Source organism: Talpa europaea, assembly GCF_964194135.1.
Source record: "Talpa europaea genome assembly, chromosome: 16".
In the NCBI taxonomy this organism is placed as follows: Eukaryota; Metazoa; Chordata; class Mammalia; order Eulipotyphla; family Talpidae; genus Talpa; species Talpa europaea.
The window spans coordinates 12,789,343-12,816,621 of NC_140084.1; the positions used below are offsets into that span (position 1 = coordinate 12,789,343).

At 53.6% G+C, this 27,279-nt stretch overlaps 1 protein-coding gene across 3 annotated transcripts; it reads left to right on the forward strand.

Annotated features, from left to right (window-relative positions):
• Positions 1-964: 964 nt before the first annotated feature.
• LOC311185827 (chymotrypsinogen 2) lies at positions 965-27,226 on the forward strand (the record flags this gene model as incomplete). 3 transcript variants are annotated; one of them, XM_084256648.1, is made up of 7 exons in its annotated part: positions 965-1,016; positions 24,993-25,096; positions 25,216-25,295; positions 25,630-25,708; positions 26,039-26,219; positions 26,309-26,442; positions 27,065-27,226. In XM_084256648.1, the coding sequence occupies 7 exons, from the start codon at positions 965-967 to the stop codon at positions 27,224-27,226; spliced, it is 792 nt and encodes a 263-aa protein (XP_084112774.1). The 3 variants fall into 3 exon arrangements, with proteins under 3 accessions (XP_084112774.1, XP_084112775.1, XP_084112773.1); XM_084256647.1 differs by lacking the exon at positions 965-1,016 and adding an exon at positions 24,240-24,291; XM_084256649.1 differs by lacking the exons at positions 24,993-25,096; positions 25,216-25,295; positions 25,630-25,708; ... (1 more) ...; positions 26,309-26,442; positions 27,065-27,226 and adding exons at positions 3,377-3,480; positions 3,599-3,678; positions 3,760-3,838; positions 4,068-4,248; positions 5,531-5,652.
• Positions 27,227-27,279: the final 53 nt, after the last annotated feature.

Here is a 27,279-nt window from a genome sequence, read left to right on the forward strand (position 1 = left end):
CATCCCTGGCTGGGAGACCTGGCCTGAAAATCTGCAGTTTCCCTCTCACCAGGCCTCAGCTAGGACAGCCCAGAGACATAACCTGTAGGCCAGCAGGAGGCCTGAGGTTAGCGTTTTTGAGGAGCTTTGGGAATGTTTAGAAAAGGATCCCTCTGTTGACTTCACCAACACCCTGGCCTTCCTTGTTGAACTTGCTCTTACAGCTAACGTATTTCGCCTGAGCGACAACTGATTTTGATCCATGATTGCCCATTGGCAGGCTCTGCCCCTCCTCTGCTCTGGCGCCTAGCTCTGCTGTGACTCACCCTCCCTCAGCTGACAGCTCCCCCTGTTTCAATTCCCCCCTGGGGGTGCTCATCTCTGTGTCCCTGAGGCCCGCCCTCCCCTGGGGCTGCACTGGGGCTCCCTGGATGACACAGGCTGGAAGCAAATTTGGTTGAGCCCAAGGTGATGAGGCCCATCCCAAGAGGGAGCAGAGCCTTTTCCTTGTTTCCTGGATCCCCCTTGCTGAAGGGGGTTTCCCTGAGCAGATTAGAAGCAGCCTGAAGCCCTGGGCTCTGGGGTCTGTGGTGAAATTGAGCCCTGGGTGCTGAGCTCTGGGTGCCCAGAACACCTGGGTGAGGCTCCCTGTAGATGAGTCTGTGCTGAGCACCTACCACCCCCATGATGGTCCAAGGGCCTCCGGGGCCCACAGCTGGGTGCTTTCCCCTAGGGGTTGCCAAGGCTCATGGGTGACGGCGGGCCTGGCAGCTGCCTTTTTCCCAAGGGTTGGGGTGTCCTAGGCTGAGAGCCAGGCCGGGCAGGGCTTGGCAGCCCCTAATCACCCAAGGTCCCTCAGTGACAACAAGGGGGCTCACCTTCAGGTCAGGGAAGGTCCCAAAGAGCCGGGAGGGGCCTGGGGCTCCCAAGGGCCTTAAAAGGGGCCCCAGAGCAGGCAGCACCACACTGTCCTGACAGCAGCACCATGGCCTTCCTCTGGCTTGTCTCCTGCTTCGCCCTCATCGGTGCCTCCTTCGGTGAGTGTGGGCATCTGAGCCAGCACCTGGGAGGAAGTTCCTGAGCTCCTAGGGGCTCAGCACCCAGGTGCTTTCAGAAGGACCTCAGGGGTCTGTGTGGGGTGAGCCCCAGGGAGGCTGGTATCCCTAGGCGGGGGGCTCTGAGCACCCTTTCCCTGCACCCTTGGACCTCAGACCCAGACAGGCAACCTAGTGATGCCGGAATTGTCAGGCCTAGTCTCCCAGCAGGGATCGGATTCCAGGCTGCAGGGCAGCGCTGAGCCCCGGCCACTAGACCCCCACGGGTTGGTGTCTCACGAAGCCGCAGCAGGAACTTCGCAGACGCTCAGGCAAGCAAGCGAGCAAAGGCAGGTTTGTTTAGAAGAAAAAGTTTATTGAGGAGAAAAAGAGCAGAAATAAAGTGGGACTCCCAGGCCAGGGAACCAGGCCTGGGAGGGGCAAGGAAGCCAAAGTAGAGTCGTGTCTTAGGGAATATAGACCTTTTTTCCCTCATTATTCTAAAGCTGCCCCAGTCTCTTTGATTGGTCAGTTCTCGGCTGTCTCACTCAATTTGCTACTGAGTGGGGATCTTCACATTCCTTATCCAACAGCTTTCTCTTTCCCCATTTGTTGCATCTTTAAATTTATGGCCCAGTCTTCTGGATGGGCATCCCTGCATTGAAGTTAAACAGCTGCCCTTCTAATGTGACCATAAATTAAACCACTCTCCATCTCTCCAATCTCCGCCTCCCTTTACCACCTGAAGGAAACCAGGACCAGCATTAACAATGTTGTCCTTGGTCCTGGCATGTTTGTTTTTTCTAGTGGAATGGGTTACTTTCCCTTGCTTGTCCTGATCTCTGAAGCCTCCCTAAATTTTTCAGAGGTCCCCACCTGCACTATCCCTAAAACTGCCTAATAACCCTAGCTTGCCCTGTCTCACTAGAAAGTGGCAAAGAGCAAGCGGGCCCTTCTGGGGCTTCCTGAGCCCTCAGACCAGTGTGTGGGAAAGAATCACCTGGGCCCGCTGAGGTCTGAGGCCCCGGCCGTGGCCCAGGTGGGCAGTGGGTCCAGAGAGGGTGTGCGGGCCAGAGGCGTCCGTGACCTCCCCCGGGAAGTCTAGTTAGTGCCGGGCACTTGCTGTGCATTCAGGTTCCGATTAAAAACATAAGACGAAGAAGACCACATCCACGTGTCCACCACAGGATGTAGCAAATGTGACCTGTCTGCAGATGTGCTGTGAGGATTTCTTTTAAAAACCGAAAATGGGTCCAGCCATTCCCCTTTTCTTTGTTCCTTTCCTCGGAAGAATTCTGCGCTCGCCGCATGGCATCTCCGGGCAAATTTTACACATTTACTACGTACTTAGAAAACCCACTGAGTGTTTCCACGTTCTCACACCCCTGGGAGCTGCTGAGGGTCCCGTGTCCTGACCCAGCAAACTGTCCTGCACACACGTCAAGGGCCCTGTGTGTCCTCCTTGTTCTGGACAAATCCTCGGCTTGGTTTTCTCTTTCCTCATGCGCCTTTTTATGGTGTGGAGTCAAAGTGTTCTTTCTTTCTTTTTTTTTTTAAGATTTATTCATTTATTTATACAAGCACTGGGTACAGTCAGAAGCATGAGAGGGTGAGAGGATTCACCAGAGCCAGAGCGGGGAGCAGAGCAGGCAGACTGACGAGATACACTGCTGAGGGGAGCAGCGGGCGGCAGGAGAGGTCTGCGCGCCATGTGGGACCCTCTCCCAGTGGCCGGGGATCGAACTGGCGCTGCAGCGGCTGCGGGCAGCTTCCCAGCCCAGCGCTCAACCGCTGCGCCACCGGGGAGGCCCTCAAAGTGTTATTTCTCTTGAGTGATGTAGAAAGTGAAACTTGAAGCGGAAGAGTCCTGGATCCAGAATAGACAGCCCAGCAGTGCCCACAGGTCCGCGTCACACTTTGCTCAGGAAAGCGTCCGCGGGACAATTCCCCATGGACTCGGCTTCTGTGGTTTTAACTCCACACCCACTGGCCCCACCAGTCTGCCTGGCGGGCATTGCCTGTGAGGGCAGCCGTGTCTGTTCCCCTCTGCGCGGGGACAGGAGCCTGGAGCGCCAGAGGGGCCTGAGGTCCCCAGCAGGGAAGAAGCGGCAGGGAGGCCTGATTCCTCAGCCTGTGTCTGCTCCTCTGGGCAGGGAGACCCGCATGGAGCCGCCTGTCCCTCTGCATCCCTGGGAGGGTGACAGGACAGCTGCTGGGGCTGTGGGGTCCTCGGGCCTACAGGTTGGGGTGCAAGAAAGGTTTGCTGGGCAGGAGGGGGTGGCAGTGGGGAGGTTGCATGAGGTGGAAACCAGGTCTCTGGCGAGTGACCGGACCTCCGTCCTCTCGCTGTCCTCGCCCCCCAGGCTGCGGGGTCCCCGCCATCCACCCCGTGCTGAGCGGCCTGTCCAGGATCGTCAATGGCGAGGACGCCGTCCCTGGCTCCTGGCCCTGGCAGGTGTCCCTGCAGGTAAGGGGGGATCTGAGCCTGAGTGGGGTCCCGGGGGGTGCAGCCTCGCTGGGTAGGGGCCGCTGCCCGGGCGGGGGTGGCCGGCACGGCCAGCGCTGACCCTGCGGTCTTCCCCCAGTACACCAACGGCTTCCACTTCTGCGGAGGCTCCCTGATCAGCGAGAACTGGGTGGTCACCGCTGCCCACTGCAGTGTCAGGTGAGGCACAGGAAGGGTCCAGGTGGGAGGAGGCAGTGACCATCTTCCTTCCTTCCTTCCTGACCCTCCTGCCTCTTCCAGCACCGCCCACCGCGTTGTGGCCGGGGAGTTTGACCAGGGCTCCGACGCGGAGAACGTGCAGGTCCTGGAGATCGCCCAGGTACGCCAGACCCGGCCAGACCGGCCCCAGGGCCGGGCCGGGGAAGCGAGGCGGGAGAAGGGAGAAGGCGCTGGGGGTCTTGAGGGACGGCAGTGCGGGCTCTGGGCCGCCGAGAGTGCCTGGCCTGGTCTCTGCCCAGGACAGGGCCGGGGAGACGCGTGTTCCCTCGACCCCTGCCCGTGCCTGACGCGCCCCCGGCCTCTCCTCCGCGTCCCGGCCGTCCCCACAGGTTTTCAAGAACCCCAAGTTCAACATGCTGACCATCCGCAACGACATCACCCTGGTGAAGCTGGCCACCCCCGCGCGCTTCTCCCAGACCGTGTCCCCCGTGTGCCTGCCCAGCGCTCAGGATGACTTCCCCGCCGGCTCCCTGTGCGCCACCACCGGCTGGGGCAAGACCCAGTACAATGGTGAGCGGCCCTGGCCGCGGCGGGTGGCAGGTGGCGGGTGGCAGGTGGCGGGTGGCGGGTGGCAGGTGGCAGGTGGCAGGCGGCAGGTGGCAGGTGGCAGGCGGCCGCAACAGCCCCGGGACCCTTCGGGCTCTCTCTGCTTTTGGGCTTTGTCCACATCCGAGCGGTGTCATCGACGCGACGCGTCTTCATGGGCAACCCCCTTCAGGACACACACATGGACACGAGGGCGTTGAGGTCCTCGAATTGTCCGTTGCTGAAGACGCAGCCCAGGTCTCCACGCACCCCCTGTGGGCTGTGCCCAGGGCCCCCGACAGCCTGGATGGTCCCCGTCCCGAGTGGGGGGTGCGGCCGCCCTCCGGACTTGACTGGGGTCAGGCGTCCAGAGTGGGTTCAGGGCCCTGAGAGTCCAGCCGGGAGCCCCTCCCCGGGGCTGGCCCTGCCCGACGGTCTCCTCCGTCACCCCGAGTCCTTCCGCCCAGGCCAGGGCGACCCGGCTGGTCCTGCCCTTGGAGCCAAGTCAGCCCGGCCTGCGGGGGGCATCCGACGGATGACTTTCCCCTGAGGCTTCTCAGGCCTCAGGAGACGTGGGGCTCAAGGCCCTGGCGGCCTGGAGGAAGAGGCGCTCCAGGCGGGGGCGGCCTCCAGGGCCCTGGTCTCCTCCCTCGGGGTGGCCGGGAGGAGGAGAGGCGTGATCTCCACCTGGCTCCCCTGTCCCTTCAGCCAACAAGACCCCCGAGAAGCTGCAGCAGGCCGCCCTGCCCCTCCTGTCCAACGAGGAGTGCAAGAAGTTCTGGGGCAACAGGATCACCAACGGGATGGTGTGCGCTGGTGCCAGCGGCGTCTCCTCCTGCATGGTACGGCTTCCCGCTCGCCGGCTCCTCCCTGGTGCGCCCCACCTCGGCAGGCTGGAGGGCCCCTGCTGGCTCCGTGGCCCATCTCCCCTCACCCCGTGCCCGGCGCTCGGGGCTGCCAGGACCAGCAGTGATAGCTGCGCAGCAGACGGCTTGTTCTGCTCAGTCATGGGGGGGCTTCCTCCCCAAGGGGTGTTTGCTGTCATCCAGGTGCACCCAGTTGGATGCTTCCAGCCCCTCTGCAGATGACACTCCTAGGTCCCTCAGGAGTCAGAGGCAGAGTTGGCTGCCAGCTGACCAGAAGGAAATTTCTGGGTCCACTCTGCCCCCTATTATTTGGGAGCAACACCTGTGTTCAGCCTGGGGGGACACACTCGTGTGCCAGCACCGTTTTGAGACTTGCAAACAGATCCTCTCTCCTCCCACAGGGCGACTCTGGCGGCCCCCTGGTCTGCCAGAAGGATGGAGCCTGGACCCTGGTGGGCATCGTGTCCTTCGGCAGCGCCGTGTGCTCCACCTCCACCCCCGCTGTGTACACCCGCGTCACTGAGCTCATGCCCTGGGTGGAGGAGATCCTGGCTGCCAACAACTAAGCCATCTCTCCTCCCATTCTACTCCCTGGTGTCCCAATAAAAACCTCTGTACAGAAGCCCTGACTGCTCGTGTGTCTGTGACCTGGGGGCGGTGGCTGCAGTGTCCCTGTCACCCACCAGGCGTTGGCGTGGTCCTCCCTTTCCAGGCTGTAGAGCCCCAGCACCCCCTGTTGCTCAGGTTGCTGAGGCCTTTGGGTCTGGGCCTCCCTGCTCAGGAGACCCCTGGGCTGGAGTCCAGGACCACCTGCTGCAGCCTCACATCTCAGCCTGGTTTCTTCTTGTTTGGGCAAGGGGGCTTGGCCCAAGGAGCTTTGTGGGGGGCAGGAGTGCTCCAGCCAAGCCATGCTGTCCTCCACCCAGCAGGGTGGGCCCTGGGACCAAGAGGGTCACCCAGGCAGGCTTGTCCCTCCCCACATGCTCTAGCACCTTCCTCTGCCTTGCGCCCCCTGCACCCCCCACCCCAGACCATCCATGCAGTCCCCACCCTTTCTGCCTCTGCCCAGGTCCTGCTCACTCACTCTGAACTGTGCATCTGGGAAGCTTCCTTCCAGGGCAACAGGCCTGCACCACTGTCCTTTCAGTTCCCTCCTGTGCTGTTTTTTTGTGGGATTTTGCATTTGCACATTGAGACTTGATCAGACTCAAGTCCCTTAGGTGGGCGGGGTTCCTGCATCAGAAGGCGTCTGGACTGGTTACCCTGTCTTAGCATCACAGAATTTGATGCCTGATTCCCCAACCATTAATTCTTGGGAACTTGTAAACCAGTTGTGACTTAATTTCAACTTTTTTTCAGAGGAAGGCCATGGTGCTGCTGTCAGGGCAGCGTGGTGCTGTCTGCTCTGGGTTCCCTTTTAAGGCCCTTGGGGCCCTAGGCCCCTCCCAGCTCTTTGGGACCTTCCCTGCCCTGAAGGTGAGCCCCCTTGTTATCATTGAGGGACATTAGGTGATTAGGGGCTGCCAAGTCCTGCCTGGCTTGGCTCTCAGCCTAGGACACCCCAACCCTTGGGAAAAAGGCAGCTGCCAGGCCTGCCATCACCCATCGGCCTTGGCAACAAGGAAAACACCCAGCTGTGGGCCCGGGAGGCCCTGGGTCCATCATGGGAGCAGCAGGTGCTCAGCAAAGACTCATCTACAAGGGAGCCTCACCTAGGTATTCTGGGGCACCCAAAGCTTAGCACCCAGGACTGAATTTTACTGCATGCCCAGAGCGCAGGAATTCAGGCTGCTTCTCTACCTGCTCAGAGGAACTCCCTGAAGCAAGGGAAATCCAGGAATCAAGGAAAAGGCTCTGCTTCCTCTTGGGATGGGCCTCAGAACTGGCCTATTCAAGCAGCCTCAGGGCACCCGAGGTCCATACTTATCACCTTGGGCTCAACCAAATTCTTTTTTCTGTGATGATTCACACTTTTTAAGGAAGTTACCTTTGCTTAAACTTAGTTTTTTTGTTTGTTTGTTAAATGAGGTTTGGTCCACCCCATAAGTGGCCCACTGAGGACACAGAACGCTAAGGGCTGATGTCAGGAGCACGGAGGAGAGCACAGGAAGGCCAGGTATAGGCATATGTGCAGGGGATGCGGGGGACACCTGCCCTAAGGGCGCCGGCCTCAGTTTCCCTCAGCCAATAAAAGGAAACTGAGTTTGAGGAAAAGGAAAGCGGTTTTATTTGTCGACAAATGAGGAGGGCGGCAGACTCACGTCCGAAAAACCACCGTCCTGCTCTTTGGCAGTGGGCAGGGGTATTTATACAGGGGGAGATGGGTAGGGGTCCACGAAGGGGAGGGGGAGCTGCAACAAATGGGGAAGACAAGCCATCAATCCTGTCAGTGCTAAATAAGGGGAATTGCAAGGAATGGGGGAAAGACAAAGTTGTTAACTGTATCATAATCCCCACTCTCAATTATAACCTTCCATTTCTATGGGGAAATGGGGCGTAGTATCTTCTGGCTGCTTCCTGCTGAACAGGGTCGTCGTTGGGTTGTTTTTTATGGAAGGCCTGCACTTGTTGATGCCACAGCTGCTGGCGTAAAGTTAAGGCCTTTGTGGCAGTACTGCAGCAATAGGGAACACAGCCTGTAAGGAGTCGAAGTATCAGGTATCCCACGATTCCTATTAATAAGAGAGAGAGACCCAAATGCAACAGAGACGATAAAATAGACCGAATACCTGCTGGGATCCAAGAGAACAAATCAGACAGACCATTTGTAAATCCCTGTTCCATTCCATCTAACATGGATGTATGGTGATTAAGAGTTTGTTGTAGCCACGTAGCTTGGTGACGGATCTCTTCAATACTGGTTTCTACCTGGTTAGAAGTGTTGATGTATACACAGCAAGATGTGTTTGCAATGACACAGACTCCACCCTGCTCAGCCAGGATGTAATCTAGAGCCAAACGATTGTCCAATACTACTTTTGCTAGAGAGTTAAGAGAGAGTTGTAATTTGGCTAGAGCGTTGGCAGTTTCATTAGCTATAGTAGTGAGGGTTTTAGACAAATTCCGGAGCACATGTTGATGTGTAGCCACCCCCCACCAAGGTAACAAAGTATATCCAAAAAAGTATTCATCCCCATCAGGCAGTCCTCCTGGCAAGTCACGGGTCAGTCGAGTGTATAGTTTAAGTGAGCTTGCCCAATGTTGGCTTTCGTTTAAGGAATGAATAGAGAAAGGAGTTATTAACACACCCAACAAACACTGAGTGTGATTTGTTGTGCGGGTGAGGCATTCAGTGGCCCATGGCTTATCTTCAAACTTACAGACAAAAATGTAGCCCACAGGGGCACAGTACACTAAGTTATGATTTGTAGTTGACAGGAAAATGGTTCCAACTATAAATCCTACTCTTTCTTCCCAAGGGCGGTCTCGTAGTAAATCACGTACATCTGAATTTTTAATAACATTGTATATAACACTTCGTTGGGAACATACCGGTAATTGGCCCTCAGGATGAGGTGATGTCATGTTATAAAAACCAGGGGTTCGGATACCAGTAGGTTTTCCTTTTATCTCTATCTCCACCAGTTCTCCAGGGGACAATGGGAGGGAAATACAAGGAATATTTGAGACATTTTCCCCTGGAAAATGTGCTATACGAACTCGGTATAGTACTGTACGCAGCTGAGGGTCTCTGGTATTTACCCATCTACCATCAGGTATGTGAGAAAAGTTCTTTATCGGGTGCACAAGAGGATCTCCATGATCCAAAGCAGTCTTAGCCCTGGGGAGACAAATCCAACAGTTAACAGATTGCGTAGCAGAGGCGAGGGTTTGAGTAATTTTTACAAGGGCATTTTCTTTCCAAGCAAGTGACATAAAGGAAGGAAATAAAAACATATAGAGAAAGAGAAACATCATGATTTTTTAAACAGATATTTTAAATCCTCCACAGGTTCGCATGTCCACCGAGGAGTTACTCCTATGTGTGCTGGTGGGCACTGTTTAACTCGGGTGTGATGTACCCAAGCCTTTTGTCCGGCCAACTTTAGGGCTGTGTGTGTGCTTAGCAACACTTCATACGGGCCCTTCCTAGTTTCAGCTAGTTGTTGATCCGGTCCGCGTTCCCTCCAAACTTTCAGGAGCACTTGGTCTCCTGGCTTAAAAGGGTGAAGCGGAGTCTCCAGTCGTGGTGAAGACCTGGAAAAAGCAAACTCATGTATGGTGGTTAAAAGTTGATTTATCTGCATTACATATTGTTTAATTTTAGCTTCTCCAGTCAGAGCTAAATTACTACATCTTTTTTCTGGGGCCAGAAAAGGTCTCCCAAAAACAATTTCATAAGGGCTTAACCCAAGCCCACTTCGGGGAGCCACCCTTATTCGTAGTAGGGCAATAGGCAATACCTTATCCCATTTTAAACTTGTTTCCTGACACAGTTTAGCAAGGGTCTTTTTAAGAGTGTGGTTCATTTTTTCCGTTTTTCCAGTGGATTCTGGTCTCCAGGAAGTGTGGAGCCGCCATGTCAGTTGGAGAGCCTGACTTACTTGCTGGACTACTTCAGATATAAAAGAAGCTCCATTGTCACTTTGTATGGAAGAAGGGAGTCCAAATCGAGGGATGAGTTCCTTTAACAATGTTCTCGTTACTTCAGAGGACTTTTCAGTTCGGGTTGGAAAAGCTTCCACCCACCCAGAAAAAGTATCTACATAAACAAGCAGGTATTTAAAATTTTCCGTAGTGCGAGGCATTTGTGTGAAATCTACTTGCCAGTCATCAAAGGGGCTGTCTCCTACATGTTGCACTCCTTGCCCAGTAGGTCGTCTGTCTGTTTTTGGGTTGTTGCGGGCACACAGTATACAGTTTTTAGTCACCTTTTGAACAATGCGTGAAAGTTCGGGGCCCCTTAAATGAGGCCTCACAAAGTTCATTAGAGCATCTCGGCCATAATGAGTGCTTTCATGCAGATGTTTTATTACCGGCCATACCAATGTCTGAGGCAGCAGGATCAGACCATGGACGTTTTTCTTCCACCCTGTTTCCTTATCTTCTTCTACAAAGCCCCATTCTGTGGCCTTTTTCTTATCTTCTTCTGAATAGACTGGACGATAAGGGGTTAAATCTAACTGGGGAATGAGGGCTCCAAGGAAACAATTGCCCTTCGAAGCTCTTTTTGCAGCCAGGTCTGCTACCCGGTTTCCCTTTGCCACTTCTGATGTTGCTTTCTGATGTCCGGGGCAGTGCATAATGGCAATTTGCTTTGGCTCACTTACAGCCTGTAATAGAGCTAAAATCTCAGTGGCATACTTAATTTCTTTATTTCCAGAGGTTAATAACCCTCTCTCCTTCCATATAGCACCATGTGCGTGTACTATCATAAAGGCATACTTGGAATCCGTATAGATGTTTACCACCTTATTGGCAGACAATTGCAGAGCTCTGGTGAGGGCTATGAGCTCTGCTTTCTGGGCTGAAGTGTTAGCTGGGAGAGCAGCTGCTTCAATTATTCGTTGCCCCTCTACTACAGCATAGCCGGCTTTTCTCACCCCTCCTTCCACATAGCTGCTTCCATCAGTAAACAATTCCCAGTCAGGGTTTGGGAGGGGTCTATCAATTAAGTCCATCCTACTAGAAAAAACAGTCTCAAGTACTTCTAGGCAATCATGCTCCAGGCTTCCACCTTCCTCAAATGGTAGTAAAGTGGCAGGGTTAAGGGAGGATACGATCCTTAATTTAACATTAGGATTATCCAAAAGGATGGCCTGGTACCTTCCCATCCGTCCCGCAGTAAGCCAGTAACCTCCTTTCTGCTCTAGTAAGGTCAGTACTTGGTGAGGGACATGTACTACTGTGGGCTGTCCCAGTGTAAACTTCTCAGCTTCTTGCAATAGGTCACAAGTTGCTGCCACAGCTCGGAGGCAGGGAGGCCACCCTTTCACAGTGGGTTCCAGCTGTTTTGAGAGGTAAGCTACTGGGCGTGGTGTCGTGCCCAACCTCTGGATTAGTACACCGAGACTAACTCCTTGTTTTTCATGGACAAATAACTCAAACTCCTTTTGCAAGTCAGGCAGTCCCAAAGCAGGAGCTGTCATTAGTTTTTGTTTTAGTTCCTCAAAAGAATGTTGACATTGGGTGGTCCACGCTAGGGGTTCAGTATCGGCTCCCTTTAAAGCTTCATACAACGGTTTTGCCATAAGTCCAAAGTTTGGAATCCAGATACGGCAAAAACCTGCCATTCCGAGGAATCCCCTCAACTGCCTCCGGTTGTGGGGGGCTTTTAGGTTTAGAATAGCCTGCTTCCGGTCAGTCATTAAACTGCGGGTTCCTTTGCTAATCTGGAATCCTAGATAAGTCACTTGTTGTTTTCCAATCTGGGCTTTTTGCCTTGACACTTTATATCCACAGTGGGCCAGATGATTTAGGAGAAGTATTGTATTGGCCAGGCATGATTCTTGGGATGGACTGGCAACAAGTAAATCATCCACATATTGTAACAGGATACCTTCATTAAAATGAATGTTTTTTAAGTCTTTGGCCAAACATTCACTAAAAATTGTGGGGGAATTCTTGAATCCTTGGGGAAGCACAGTCCAACAATACTGGGAGATTATTCGAGTTTCAGGATCTTGCCACTCGAAAGCAAAAATTAATTGAGATTCTCTTTCCAAAGGAATACAAAAGAAGGCATCCTTCAGGTCTAGCACTGAAAACCATTCATAGTCACTAGGGAGTGCAGTTAGTAAAGTGTAAGGGTTGGGTACAGTGGGATGAAGGTCTTGGACCACTTCATTTACTGCCCTCAAATCTTGTACAAACCGATACTCCTCAGAGTGAGGTTTCTTTACTGGCAGAATGGGGGTGTTGTATGGTGACCTACAAGGGCGAATAAGCCCATGGTCTAGGAATCGAGTCAATATTGGTTGGATTCCTTTTAATGCTTCCTTTTTCAAAGGATACTGTTTTTTATGAGGATAGGAAGTTTTCTCCTTCAGTCTAATTTTTATGGGAGTTACATTTATTGCTCGTCCTGGAATCCCGTCTGCCCATACGGAGCTACTCACTTTTTCGCAGACTTCTGATGGGATAGGTTCTGCATCTTTTTCTTCACCAATCAGCAAGGTTTGAAGGTGTAAAGCATTCTCTGAAGGTACTTGTAGATGAAGCTGTTGTTCTTTTGGTGAGAAGGAAATTTGAGCATTTAACTTACATAACAGGTCTCGTCCCAAGAGTGGGATTGGGCAGTCAGGCATATAGAGAAATTTATGTTTCATGCGCTTTTCTCCCATGTGACACTCCAATGGTTGTAAGAGAGGCTGTTGCTGTACTTGGCCAGTAACTCCAACCACCGCTACAGTTTTTTCACTAAGTGGAACCAATTTGGAATTAAGAACTGAGTAAGTAGCTCCAGTGTCCACCAGAAAATCAATTAATCTGTTCCCCACTGTCAGTTTTACCCGGGGCTCTTGTGGGGAAATAGGAATAGAAGCTGCCACTTCCATATGGAGTCCCGGGCCCCTCTAATCGTCTCCTGAATCAGGAGCATACACGACCATTTGTCTGTCTAATGTTCCCTTTCTGCTTTTCCAAGTTCCTCTTAATTTTGGACATTCTCTTTTCCAGTGGCCATCCTCCCTGCAGTAGGCACACTGTGTGTCTAAGAGCCCCTGTCTTCCCTTCATTCCCCCTCTTCGCCCTGCAAACTGTGAGCGTGGTTGTGCTGTGGTGGCAAACAAAACGCGCACAGGCTTTTGCCTCTGCTCTTCACGAGCATTATATACCTTGAATGCAATATCCACCAGCTGAGAGGAATTCATACCTATTGCTCCATCTACGCGTTGTAGTTTAAGACGGATGTCTGGGGCGCTTTGCCCGATGAAAGTCATGTTAACCATGCGCGAATTCTCTGGGGCCTCTGGATCAGCATCAGTATATTTCCTATATGCCTGATAAATGCACTCTAGAAATTCAGAAGGATCCTCATTTGCTTTCTGCTGAATTTCCTGGACTTTGTTTAGACTTTTCTGTTTAGGTACGCCTCTTCTCAGGCCTGCCAGGATGCATTTCCGATAGTGGTTTATTTTAGCTTGACCTGCATTAGTATTTGGATCCCAATCTGGTTCTGCCATAGGAACAGCAGCCAGTGGCTCTGGAGTCTGGTTAGGGTCCTCGCTATGGAGACTCTGGGCTTCCTCCTTTGCTTTTTCTATTACCAGCCGGCGTTCATCTGCTGTCAGCAAAATACTTAGCAACGTCTGGATATCTGCCCATGTAGGGCGGTGGGTTGCAAAAATCGTGGTGAATAGTTCAGTCATTTTCTGTGGGTCATCCCTATAGGCTGGGTTAGAGCTCTTCCAATTTAAGAGATCTGAAGTTGAAAAGGGACTGTAGGTCCAATAAAACCCAGCTGGCTGCCCTTCATTATTCAATCCTCCTATGGGGTATTGACGCAATGGAAATTGCCCTACTCCGGCTGCAGAGGCTCCCTGGCCAAATTGTGTTCCTGTCCTAGTCTTATAAGGGGAGACCTTATCTGCCTCAGTTCCATGGTCAGGGGGTTCAGGTTGGGTACCCCCTGCCATGTGGGCATCCTCAGGTAAAGGAGGATATATTGGTGGTGGAGGCGGTGGAAACGCTTCAAAAGGTGGGGGGCATGAATTCATTAAGGTTAAATCCCTTAACTCCTCCTCAGTTTTTTCTTCCTGAGTTTTACTATCCTGATAAATAGTTTTCCTTTGCATCATCAGAGTCGCCCCCCCTTTCTTATTTTCTTTCATATGCAATTGCATGAATGCCTGAACAAATGGAATTTCATCCCATTTCCCTGATCTCTGACAGAACAGTTCTAATTGTGAAATAGTATAATAGTTTAAGGATCCATTGACAGGCCATCTTTCCTCAGATTCTAACAAATACATAGGCCAAGCAGTATTACAATAGTACACCATTTTCCTTTTCGTCATAGGTTTATAACTATAGGTCGACCATTCAGTTAATATCTTACCCAATGGGCTTTCAGGTGGAACAGAAACGGCGCCTCCCATAATTTCAAATCTCTGGCTTTTTAAAAGAAATAACAAACGGGAAACTCCAAATATCAAATATCAAACAAATATAAAATAAAGACACCAAACGTTTCCCAATTCCCACTCAACCAGGCCTATCACACCAAAGAGCGCTCCAAATTGAGGGAGATTCATAGACTCCCTCCCAAACTGGGGAACTGAACTCCCTCTATGAGGGGCTCAGATTCCCCCCAAATGTGTGAAGGCAAAGGTCTCGGCGTGCACGCCGGGGGAACTTACCCAAAAGCCAGAAAGCTGCGGTCTCCTAGTCCAGTTTCCTTCTCCTCAAAAGTCTCCAGAGTAGAGAAAGGGGGACCACTTTCCCACCAGAGAGGAAATGGGAGATTCCCCGGAGGAAATGAAGCTCCGGCAGCTGCTGGGACTGTCCCTTATCCTCCTAGGGAAACGGTCTCCCCTTCTAGCAGGATGTCATCCAGGTTGCCCCAAATCCCACTCAGACAGCATGAACGGGTAAGCCCTGGCGCGCTGCCGCGGCCAACTGCTCCGTCCGTTGGAAGTCAGAGTTGGGATGGGGAGAGCCCGGTGGCATCCAGCTCCTGGCTGGCTCGCCAAAATTGTTACCGAACGCCGGCCTCAGTTTCCCTCAGCCAATAAAAGGAAACTGAGTTTGAGGAAAAGGAAAGCGGTTTTATTTGTCGACAAATGAGGAGGGCGGCAGACTCACGTCCGAAAAACCACCGTCCTGCTCTTTGGCAGTGGGCAGGGGTATTTATACAGGGGGAGATGGGTAGGGGTCCACGAAGGGGAGGGGGAGCTGCAACAAATGGGGAAGACAAGCCATCAATCCTGTCAGTGCTAAATAAGGGGAATTGCAAGGAATGGGGGAAAGACAAAGTTGTTAACTGTATCAGCAGGACACTCTCTCCCCAGGTCAGGCCCCTTCTAGAACGCAGACACCCATATCCCTGCCCTCGGGATCCACATCCATGATAGAGACACTAACCAAGTAAGAATATCACGTGACAGGTCCCCAAAAGTGGGAGGGGCTGCTGCAGTGATATCTGGGGCCTGGAGGGAGACCCCTTGGGAGAAATGAATCTCCTTCCAAGGCCTCAGCCTGTGCTCACCTGGGGAGAAGCAGGTCAGAGTGAGCAGGCGACTTCTGAGCTCAATAAGAACACAGCTGATTTGAACTCCATTAGCGTTAAAGTTGTGCTGCCCTTTGATTTGTAAATTTAGTTTTGTTTTAAAGTTACCTTTTCTCAGCCTAGGGGATATTTTCTAAAGAGGGAAGAGGCTCCGGGGCCCTCACCCCATCTGTGGGAAAAAGCCCAGGCTGCCACATTTCAGGGGACAGAGAGGGCTGGATGGCAGCTGGGGGCCACCAGCCTCTGAAGCTTTGGGACATTTTCACAGCCTCAATGGGCGCGCAGGGGTGTTTGGCTGAGTATAGCTGGACTTGGAGCATTAGGGACCCCTACTCCCGGCAACAGAAGTTATTGAAATAGTAACATTTCCATGCCTTCTCCTTTGCCCATTCCAAGCAGGGAACCAAGCCTTTAGTGTTCCCTTGACTCAGGGGCTTTTGCAGAGCAGGATCAGCAGCCTGAGAGCCCTGGCTCTGGGACTGCTGTGAAAGCGCCTCCCTGGGATGGAGTCTGGAGGCCTGTGGTCTGGAGCCTGCAGGGAGTGGAGCGGGGCCCGGGGATGTGATGATAGCAGCGCCACCACCACCGCCTTGTTCAGTGCATCACAATTACTCACATGGACACTAGGCACATGAGCAGAAGGGCAGCTACAAACAGGCCTTGGAGCTGAGGCACGAAACCCCTAGGGCATCAGCAGTGATCACAAATATTGGTGCGTCAGACGAGTGGTCAAGAAGTACATGAGAAGATAACCAAAAGTGCCATTCTTTAGGGAAATGCAAATCAAAACACGTGGAATACAACCTCAACCCCATTAGGTGGCTAATATAAATCAGAAACAGCAAGCGGGAAGGGAATTGAGGTGTCCCAAACAGACCACCCCAAGATTCTCAGAACTGAGCTCAAGATGCCCCACTCTGGCTGCAGGTTATCGTGAGCTAAGAGCAATGAACCCCTTCCCTTCTTGCCCAAGTCCTCTGCCCCACGCTGATGAGAGAGGAGATCAGGTCCTCTGCCCTTCCCCTAATTAAGGAAACAATCACTGCTCCCCCTTTTATGACCTAGAAGAAGGTAGTTTGGGAGATCTCATCCAGTTGCAGGTTTATCGGTGAACATGTTCTCTCTGAGAATCTCATCTCTACCTTCAGAGTAAGGAAGAGCTCACCCCCTCCTTGTCTGTCATGTGAAGGCTCCAGATTTCTCTCTTTGACACCCCAGGTCCCTAAACACAAGACCAACATCCCCAGTTTGCTATAAATTTTCCCTACATGTATTACTTAATTTTGACCTTCTTTCCTACTAATCTGTGTGATTGTGTATCTGTCTAGTCTTAAAAAAACAAAAACCAAGGTTGGGAAAATTCCCTGTGCCTCCCAAATTGATTTCTGCTCAGAGAAATCAAACCCACATGCACTATTGTTGGCAACACTGAGCATCAGGGACCCCTAATGCAGACATCTGTAGAGCAATTGCTCAAGAAATTAAAGAGATGGCCACATAATTCAGTATTCTACTTCTGGGTATACACCCCAAAGAAATGAACGCAGGGTTTTTCATGAAGATGGTGCAGAAAGTAAAGAAGGAAGTACTTGCCTGTTCCAAAGCCAAAGTCAAAACCAAAGCTTTAGAGACCAAGAAAGCTGTGCTGAGAGGCATCCACAGCCACAAGAAAAAGAAGATCCATGTGTCTCCCACCTTCCAGAAGCCCAAGACACTGTGACTCTGACAGCAACTCAAATATCCTTAGAAGAGCACCCCGGGAGAAAGAAGCTTGACCCCCAGGCCATCATCAAGAGCCTGCTGACCACCGAGTCAGCCATGAGGAGGATGGAAGACACCACACTTCTATACATGGTGGACGTCAAGGCAACAAGCTTCAGCTCCAACAGCCTGTGAAGAAGCTCTATGACACCGACGGGGCCAAGGTCAACACCCCTATCAGACCTGATGGAAGAAGTCAGGGGTGTGACTAGTTCCTGACTGTGATGCTCTGGGTGTTGCCAACAAAATTGGGATTCTCTCAATTGAGACCAACTGGCTAATTCTTTTTTCACCATAAAAGAAATGAAAACAGAGCCTCCCTGGTGACGCAAGGGGTTAAGATGCAACCTATGAAGCTTGCCGCAACCACTGCAGCACGAGTTCCATCCCCAGCCAAGGAGGTACCCACATGGCACAGCAGGCCTCTCCTGTCTCACCCGCTGCTCCCCTCAGCAGTGTATTTCAGTCAGTCTGCCTGTTCTGTTCCCTACTCTGTCTCTGATGAATCCTCTCACCCCCCCCCCACCAACAACTCTGGCCTGTACCCCAGTTCTTGTATGCATAAATAAATCTTTTGAAAAACAATTGAACGCAAGAACTCAAAGAAATATGTGTATACCCACGTCCATAACAACATTATTCCCAGTAGCTAAAACATGGAAGCAGCACAAGTGTCCACTGACAGACGAATGGATATGCAGCATGTGGTCTCTCCAGACCACGGAATTAACTCAGCTGTAAAAAAAAAGGATGTGCTGATGGTGTGACAATACGATCGGTACAAATAACCACAGAGCATACAGCTCCTTTTATAGGAAAGAGCCATAATAGGTAAATAGAGATGGGGATTGGATTAGGGCTTAGCAGGGGTTGGAGGAGTAGGAAATGTGGAGTGATGGGTACAGAGTTTCTGTCTGGAATGATGAGAATGTTTTGGAAATAGTGGTGATGTTTGCACAACAGCATGACTGCAATGAATGCCACTGACTTGACACACTTGAAAGCAGTTAAAATGTCAAATGTGATGGTGTAAATATTTTCCACAGTTTTTAAAAGGAATGTGATTTACCAATACCAGGAATTCCAGAGGCTGCCACCACAAACGGCATGGGGTCGAGTCTTCCAAGGCCCTACAGAGCAGGCACAGAGGGAGGAAGAGCTCAAGGGGGCGGACGCCGTGAAGGCCTCGAGGGCCACTTCGAAGCACCAGTCCTGGAGAGCTGTGGCGCCTGCTGGCTACTCAGACCCACCTTGCCCCTATTGTAAGTAGCCATCTTGGATTGGCAGCCCAGGCTGATTGTCAGAGACAGGAAGAAAACGTGAGAACAATTTGGCCTCGAATTGATAAAATGTCTCAATAGGCAGGCACATGTTGGGGGAGCCCAAATAGGTGATAAGCTATTTTACCATGCTCTCCAGTCCCCCACCGTGAGGCCTCTGGCTATGTTTGGGGGGGTTCCCAGCTTGGAGGTTCTGAACTTGGTGTGGTGTTTGTGCCTCGCTGCTGACGCCCACATCTGCTTTTCCAGGTCACTGCTCCAACACAGTGCAGGCTGCCCCACAGCTTTGTAAGAAATTATTTCTCCCCTTAAGTCCAAGCGAGTTTTCTGTCTAGCTGGTAAGTGGGGATCCTGATTTGTACCAGAAAGCAATGCTTTTGAATAGGAGAGGTACCAGGCTGTCCATTTCAAATGCCTAAATCCTAAAGGAGTTGAAATATAAGACTTATGCCATTAAAATAGTTTTTTTAATTGAAAAGATGTCAGATTCCTTTTTTCCAGTCCCAAATGAAATAAAGATTCCATGGTGTAGCAATCAGTGCTGGTGGCCTACTGCTACCTACCCCTCTTCCTTCCTGATTCTGTCTGGGGTGGAGAAGACCTCACAAAGTGCTTCCTTTGCTGACCACCTTGAGGAGTGGCCTTGAGACGCAGTTCTGTCTAAAGAGATAGAAGCAGGGGGCCTCCCCAGTGGCGCAGCGGTTGAGCGCTGGGTTGCAAAGCTGCCCGCGGCCTCTGCGGCACCGGTTCCATCCCCGGCTGCTCCCCGGCCACCAGAGGAGGGTCCCACATGGCGCTCAGACCTCTCCTGCCGCCCGCTGCTCCCCTCAGCAGTGTACTTCGGTCCTTCTGCCTGCTCTGCTCCCCGCTCTGGCTCTGGTGAATTCTCTCGCCCTCCCGCGCTTCTGACTGTACCCAGTGCATGTATAAAATGAAAACAAACAAACAAATAAATAAATAAAACATGCCTCTATTAAAAAAAAAAAAGATTATAAAATAAAAATTAAAAAAAATATATTCTAAAAAAAAAAAAAAAAAAAAAGAGATAGAAGCAGGGGCCTCCCTGGTGGCGCAAGGGGTTGGGACGCAACCTATGAAGCTATCCGCAGTCACTGCAGCATGAGTTTGAGCCCCAGCCAGGGAGCTACCCACATGGCACAGCAGACCTCTCCTGGCTTACCTGCTGCTCCCCTCAGCAGTGTGTTTCAGTCAATCTGCCTGTTCTGTTCCCCACTGTCTCTGGTGAATCCTCTCATCCCCTACACCTCTGGCCTGTACCCCAGTTCTTGTATGCATAAATAAATAAATCTTAAAAAAAATAAAATAAAGAGATAGAAGCAGGAGTCACAGGATGGGGCTACCAGGAAGATTTTTAAAAATGGGACAGACTCCATTGATGTTGCCTTACTTTTCGCTCCCCTTTCCTGTCCCACCTGAATGCAGATGTGATGCTTAGAGGTTCAGCATCTATCTTGGGGCCATGAGGAAGATGCCACAGATTGTGAGATGGCACTTCAGCCATCGACTGTCCCCTTCTAGAGTTCTTGTTAAATGAGAAAAACAAATGTTTGATTTGCTTAAGATGTACATTTTAGGTCTCTTTCTCACAACTGAACGCACCACCAATAAACAACCAGGCAGTTTGAAAACTTGATATTCTCCCCTAGATAATATTAAGAGTCCCTGACCTGAGCTAGGGCCTCCCTGGTGGCGCAAGGGTTAAGTCTCAGCACTATGAAGCTGTCCGCAGCCACTGAAGCATGAGTTCAATCCCCAACCAGGGAGCTACCCACATGGCGCAGCAGACCTCTCCTGTCTCACCCGCTGCTCCCCTCAGCAGTGTATTTCAGTCAGTCTGCCTGTTCTGCTCAACACTCTGACTCTGGTGAATTCCCTCACCCACCCCTGCACCTCTGGCCTATACCCCAGTTCTTGTATGCATAGATAAATAAAATAAATCTTTTTTTTAAAAAAAGATTCCCTGATCTAAAGGAGAAAGGAGACTAATGACAGATTTGATTGAGATCCTCCCTGTGGCCATCTGTCCCCTACTCTACCAGGCTTGGGCAGCAGGGCAACAATAACAACAACCACAAAAACAAAACAAAACAAAACAAAACAAAACAGAAAAACAAGCAGGTTTGGGGGAGGGCCATTGTTTTACTGCCTCTGACCAACCTTGAAACTGCGCCTCCCTTCCCTGCTTGCTGGGGGGTCCAGCAGCAGAGAGGGCCTATGAAGACAAGGAGGCTGGAACTTCCAGAGTCTCCCTCAGTCTGGCATAGCAGAGGGAACAGCCAGATGTTCCCCAGATGCCTGCAAGGATGCAGAAGTAACTGTGAAAGGGGCCTGGACCTGGGGAGGCCTCAGGACAGGGAACAGAATGGCCAGCTGCAGCAGGGGGCTCGGGGCCTCAGCCAGCAAGGCAGACACCTGAGGAGGCCCAAAGGCCGGCTCCTCCGCCCACTTGTGAGCTCGTTGCCAGCAGAGGATGGCCAGGGATATGCTGCATCCTGGCAGAACAAAGGCTCAAAGTCAAAATGAAATTCTGTAATCGAAAAATAGAAAAACCCACCTGTCCTGTGTGCCTGTGTTTAGGGCTGAGTCACCTCGTTACAGGAGAAAAAGGTGAGGACTGAGAAGAGGCAGAATGCGAGGAGGGGTGGCTGACACCAGGGGCGCTTAGGAAATGAAACCCCACTCTGCAACAAAAAGAAGCACACGGCTAAGACGGGAACGGGAGTGGGAAGCCATTTGGGCAGGTGGAAGGATCCAGACACAAAGACAACGCAGCACGGCTCAGCCATGTGTCCAGACCGGGCAACACTCATCTATGGTGAAAGAATCCAGAACAGTGGGAGGCGGTGGCCTCAGCGGAGGCGGAGTTGGGCAGAGGCGTGAGGGGACTCTCTGGGCTGGTCGAGGAATGAACTGTATCTAGGTTGGGGGGGTAGTCGTTACACTATACATGTCAAATTCATCCCATCTCTTCATTTAAGATCATTTCACCATATATAGAGTGTATCAATTTCTTTCCCTCTCTCTCCTTCCTTCCTCCCTTCCTTTCTTTTTAAAGGTTGGGATTTGTGGGCCTCCCCGGTGGCGCAGCAGTTGAGCGCTGGGTTGCGTGCGAAGCTGCCTGCAGCCTCAGCAGCGCCGGTTCAATCCCCAGCTGCTCCCGGGCCCCTGGAGGAGGGTCCCGCATGGCGCGCAGACCTCTCCTGCCGCCCGCTGCTCCCCTCAGCAGTGTACTTCGGTCCTTCTGCCTGCTCTGCTCCCCGCTCTGGCTCTGGTGAATTCTCTCACTTTCCTGCGCTTCTGACTGTACCCAGTGCATGTATAAATAAATAAGTAAATCTTTTAAAAAAATTTTTCAAAAAAAAAAGGTTGGGATTTGATGGGAGAGGACAAGACTTTGAAGGGAGCAGCCCCTTCAACTGAGGAGGCTGAGTCCTTCTAGCTGGAGAAAGAGCCTGAGATGCGTGCTGTGGAGGGACACACGCACACACAACACCCCTCCAAGGCCTCCATCCTGGACAGCGCCCCAACCCCAACAACCCCCACCTAGGCCAAATGTCAGGAGGTAACTGGGCAGGGAGGGATCGGGTCGGGGGCCTCCTGTGCCCAGCAGAGCCCTGGCCCCAAATCCATGCTGCCCGGGAGACAGCGGCCGTAGACAGCCTTCCCGCGCACGCCGGGAGGGCTGCAGCTCCAGAATCTACTTCATGGAGGCCAGCTTGTCCTGGGCTGGCTTCAGCATGTGAGGTGCCAGTTGGTGCTGCTTCATGTGAGGTGCCACCCCCATGCCGCGAGGTGCCGTGCGGAGTGACGACCTTCTGCAAAGGCAGACGACTGGCAGCCGCGGACCTTCTCCCTGGGAGTCCGCTGGAGCCGAGGGCGGCCTCCAGGGTCTAGGAGAAGAGCCAGGGTTTCCGAACGTGAGGGTAGGAGATTAGAAAGATTAGCAAAAAGGGGGAAGCCAGGAAAATCCTCTTTCATATACATTTTTTTAATAATTTATTGATGTGTATTTTGCATCATTGTTCATTTTTGTACAATGTTTGCGTTCCCCTCTCGGGTGTGGTCCCCGTAGGGCTCCCACCACCAATCCCCCGTGCGCCATCCCCACGGGGAGGTCCCTGAAGCATGGGACCCCGGCCCCAGCAGGGTCCCTTCCCCTTTTGGGGGGAGGGAGGTTCCCGGGAGCACACAGTCCCGCCCCAGCAGGACCCGCCCCTCTGCCCACTCTTGCAGCTGCCGGCTTCCCAGGCCTCAAGGGCGGGGGCAGCCAGGGCCAGGGCCAGCAGCCGCTCCCAAGGCCATGCCAGCCTGGCTCAGGCCGTCCCGTGACCTTCCCACCCGGCCTCCCCACCAATCCCGTCCCAGCAGCACCGCACCTGGGGCAGTCACGGCTGCTCCGGGAGTGGTCATCCCCAGCTGGCCCGACTGCCCTGTGTCCTGGGGTCTCCTGCTTGGTCCCTCTGCACCCTGCACTCTAGGTGCCTCACTCCCCTCTGACCCCGAGGTTCTCCAATGCCCCCCAGGCATAGTCCCAGGCCTTGGCTTTCGCTGTTGCCCTGGGATACAGTTCCCTCCAGGCCGGGCTGGCACACTTCGGCCAACTCTTAGGTTGGGCTTACTGGCCCCTCAGAGAGGCCCTCTTCATCCATGGTGGGGGTGGGGGGGGTGCTACCACTGATAACAATCACAATAACCTTAGTAACGGAGTTTACTTGTTTTTTAAATTGTTCCTTAAACTCCTTTTCCCATGAGCTCTGCTCAGTCCTCTGCTCCTAGGAGGCTGGTAAGCATTGGTTGGTAGGATAAAGGAACTTGCACACAGTAGGGCCTCACAGATGGGGCTGCTCTTGGCACACTGTTTTGTGCCCTGCTCGCCCACCAAAAGCTGTGGTCACCCCTCCCTTTCATTAGACAGTCTTCTAGAATGTGCAAAGGGCACCGACACGCAATCCAAGAAGCACAAGGGCCAACCAGGTGGATGGCGTTAGGCTTGGTCCTACATGCTCAGCAGGGGTCACACCCTTGGGTAATGTGGGACCCCTTCTTTAGGCAGCCCCTCTCTACCCACTTACAAGCAGACCAGAGAAGAGAAGTAACTTGCCCAAGGGCCCACAACGGCTTGGTGCTGTGAGCTACATTACAGTCATCTGTGCAACAGGAATTCAGAAGCGGGGATATTCTCTTCCTCCTGGATTCTGGAGCTCTTGTTTGCATCTGGCAGCCTCAACCTCAAAATTCTCCCTCCTCAGTTTCCCAGCTGCTGGGAAAAGGCCTCTCTGCCCACCCAAGTCAGAAACAGGTCTCCCTGGGCCCTGCTTCCTGCTTGATGGAAGGGTCTAGTCCTCCAGTGGCTCATGGGAGGCAGTAGCAGGTGGTAGGAGCCCCCTGGTCTGACCATGGGCCCAGTCTTGCCCCAGATGCCACATGTTCAATCCCAGGGGCCGTGACCCCTGGGGAAGGGGCTGGGCCCTCATCTCTCCCTTCCTGGACCACACTGCCCAGGGGGGTTGAACCATCAACAAACCAACTATTGTCCAGTGTGCTCCAAATGCGAGACCAGGCTGTGCCTGAAACCCTGCCCAGACCTAGCTGCGACCCACCGGGCTTGGAAGAGGAAGCCCCAGTGTGCCAATCCCTTCCCCTTGGCTGTGAGTCAAGGGCCACCTTGATTGCTCCCCACCATTGCCCTTGACCCTGACTCCAAGTTCAGCCATGGTGACAGCTGCTGCTGTCCCAGCCCTGTGCTGGACACCCTGGCCAGTTGGGCACATTCCCAGGAAAGGGACTGTCACCTCAAGGTCTCCAGATAACAGCCTGGAGTACAGGAATATAAGGGGGTGCCCCCAGGTAGGCAACACACACCTCCCTGAGTGCAGCACCATGGCCTTCCTGTGGCTCCTCTCCTGCTTCGCCCTCCTGGGCTCAGCTTTCGGTGAGTACCTGGCCGGGGAGGCTGGGAAGGGCAGGCTCCCCTTCTCTCTTGGCCGAGGCCAGCAGGGCAGCAAGGGGTCCCAGCCCCCCGCTCAGCTGTGCCTGTGGTGTGAGCCGACGCGAGTCTCTCCCTCCTGTGCTTCACGGAGCCCATCTCAGCAAGGGGGGCACCGCGGGGACTGGACCAGACCAGCAGTGAGGCTCCCTGGGAGGAGGTGGACTTCCCTGGGACTGTCCAGAGGCCTCACACCCTCTGCAGAGCACAGAGGAGACGTGTCCAGGAAGTTTTCTGAGTGGTCAGTGGCTCCCCGGCAGGCTCAGACGGCGAGCGTGTGGGCAGCATTTTTCAAATGGTGCTCGCTGAAAGCTCGGTAGAGGCCAGGGACTGACCGGGTGCCTGCTTAGCCTGCTAACTCGTCTGGCATCCTTGCAGCAACTCTGTGAGGCTAGCGGCTGGACGGTCCCCATTTTGCTGATGGGGAAACTGAGACTCAGGGTGGTTACTCTAGGCAGTGATGGGGGGGTTCAAATCCACAGACTTCAGCCTCCAGACCACTCTCTGGACCCGATCCTGCCTTGACTGCAGTGTTCTGGGATTGTCTGGGCTGAAGCACACGTCACACTGAACTCTGGGGGGGTCATGTAGGGGGGCACCAGAGCCAGCTTTGACCTCCACCTCTTACCCCATACGCCCACCCCCAGGCTGCGGGGTCCCCGCCATCCACCCCGTGCTGAGCGGCCTGTCCAGGATCGTCAATGGCGAGGACGCCGTCCCTGGCTCCTGGCCCTGGCAGGTGTCCCTGCAGGTAAGGGGGGATCTGAGCCTGAGTGGGGTCCATGGGGTACAGGCTCGCTGGGTAGGGGCTGCTATCCAGGTGGGTGTAGCCGGCAGGTGGCCAGCACTGACCCTCCCGTCTTCCTCCAGGACAGCACCGGCTTCCACTTCTGCGGGGGCTCCCTGATCAGCGAGAACTGGGTGGTCACCGCTGCCCACTGCAGTGTCAGGTGAGACCTGGGGGTCCCTAGGAAACCCTTGGGGATGGGAGAGACGCTCAACACTGAGGACTAGTCCTTTAACTCTTTTGCTCCTCAGTTTTCTTATTTGGAAAGTGTAGAAAACGCCACCCACCGTCCTCCTGGGTGATGGGGAGGAAACACCCAGCAGGTGATGACCCCTCACCCCAGGTGCCGTTCTGAGGGCCCATTCCCCACAGGCGTGCTCACATGCACGAGGGCCATGTGCAAGCCTGCACACCCACACGCACACCTCAGCAGCCCGCAGTCCCGCGTGCCCCAGCCCCACCTCACAGCAGGAACCTGTCCTATCTCTGGCCTCTAGAACCTCCCACCTCGTGGTCGCCGGAGAGTTTGACCAGGGCTCCAACGCTGAGAACATCCAGGTGCTGAAGATCGCCCAGGTACGATGGCCCCGGGATCGAGGTACAGACCCCCGCAAGGCGGCTCTGGGGAGAGTGCAGCCCTAATAGGCTGGACCAAGAGGCCTGGGGACCCCAGCTCTTCCCCAACACCCCATGATAAGGCAAAGCAGAAGGTGGGGTGTACAAGGTTCCAGATAGGGGAAAAGGGCTACCTCAGCCTTTGGGCCTCAGTCCCTGCAGCCAGTGAAAGAGCTTTGAGCCGAACAGCCATTGGCCAAGGAGGCAGCGGGGGCCAGCCCCGGTCCTGGTCCTGCCCGCGGCCTGTTGCCTCCCAGACCCCAACTGAAGCTGTCCGACCTTTCCCCCCAGGTTTTCAAGAACCCCAAGTTCAACATGTTCACCGTCAGCAACGACATCACCCTGCTGAAGCTGGCCACCCCCGCCCGCTTCTCCCAGACCGTGTCCCCCGTGTGCCTGCCCAACGACGCTGATGACTTCCCCGCCGGCTCCCTGTGCGCCACCACTGGCTGGGGCCTGACCAAGCACACCAGTGAGTGGCCAGCAGGCGGGTGGGCACGTGCCAGGGGTGGCCAGGTAGGCGGGGCTGTGGTTGCTGACACCACCCATCTGCCCTTCCAGATGCCAACACCCCCGAGAAGCTGCAGCAGGCCGCCCTGCCCCTCCTGTCCAACCCTGAGTGCCAGAAGTACTGGGGCAGCAAGATCACTGACACCATGGTGTGCGCCGGTGCCAGCGGTGTCTCCTCCTGCATGGTATGGCCCCTTGGGCTCTGCTGGTGCCCCTTCCCTCCCAGCAAGGTGTGGGTTCAGGCAGAAGCCCAGGGTCTTGGGCAAAAGAGGAAAGAGACGAACTAGCAGGCAGGGCTCTTTTTAGGGCCTGCCCCTCTCTCCTTAGGCAACCCTGCCAGAGTAGTGAGGAGGATACGGCCCTGGAGATCACCCATGTCCTCAGCGGACAGGTGCCAGGAGAGACTCTGGTGTCAGTTTCCAGATGGCAAAATTTCACTGCTAACACCATCTGAGCAAAATGCACCTCCTGGAATTGTACAGTGCTCAGCCTGGGCAGCAGGACAGGGGTTGCAGATGGGCTCCCGAGGACCCTTCTCCCTCAGCGTGGCCCCTTCACTTACCACCATGCTTTGCTCCTATTTTTCAAACTAGCTTTATGGAAGCTTTACCATAGGACCCCACTTCAGGGGTGACCCTGATTTCCAGGGCACAGACCACAGTAATTGCTAATATTTTTTTCCTAATCCCCCCCATGGCCCCGCGCTGAGCTTCTACTGAAGGCTGTCAAGTCCTAGACTGGGCTCTGGGATGGCATCCAGGGCCACGTGAGCTGCCAGATCCAAGCACTCTTATCCCTCTCCCACAGGGTGACTCTGGTGGCCCCCTGGTCTGCCAGAAGGATGGAGCCTGGACCCTGGTGGGCATCGTGTCCTGGGGCAGCGGCACCTGCTCCACCTCCAGCCCTGGCGTGTACGCCCGCGTCACTAAGCTCATGCCCTGGGTGCGGCAGATCCTGGCTGCCAACTGAACCCATGGCCCCCCACAGCCTTCCCGCTGACCCTATTTCTCTAAAGCCCCAAT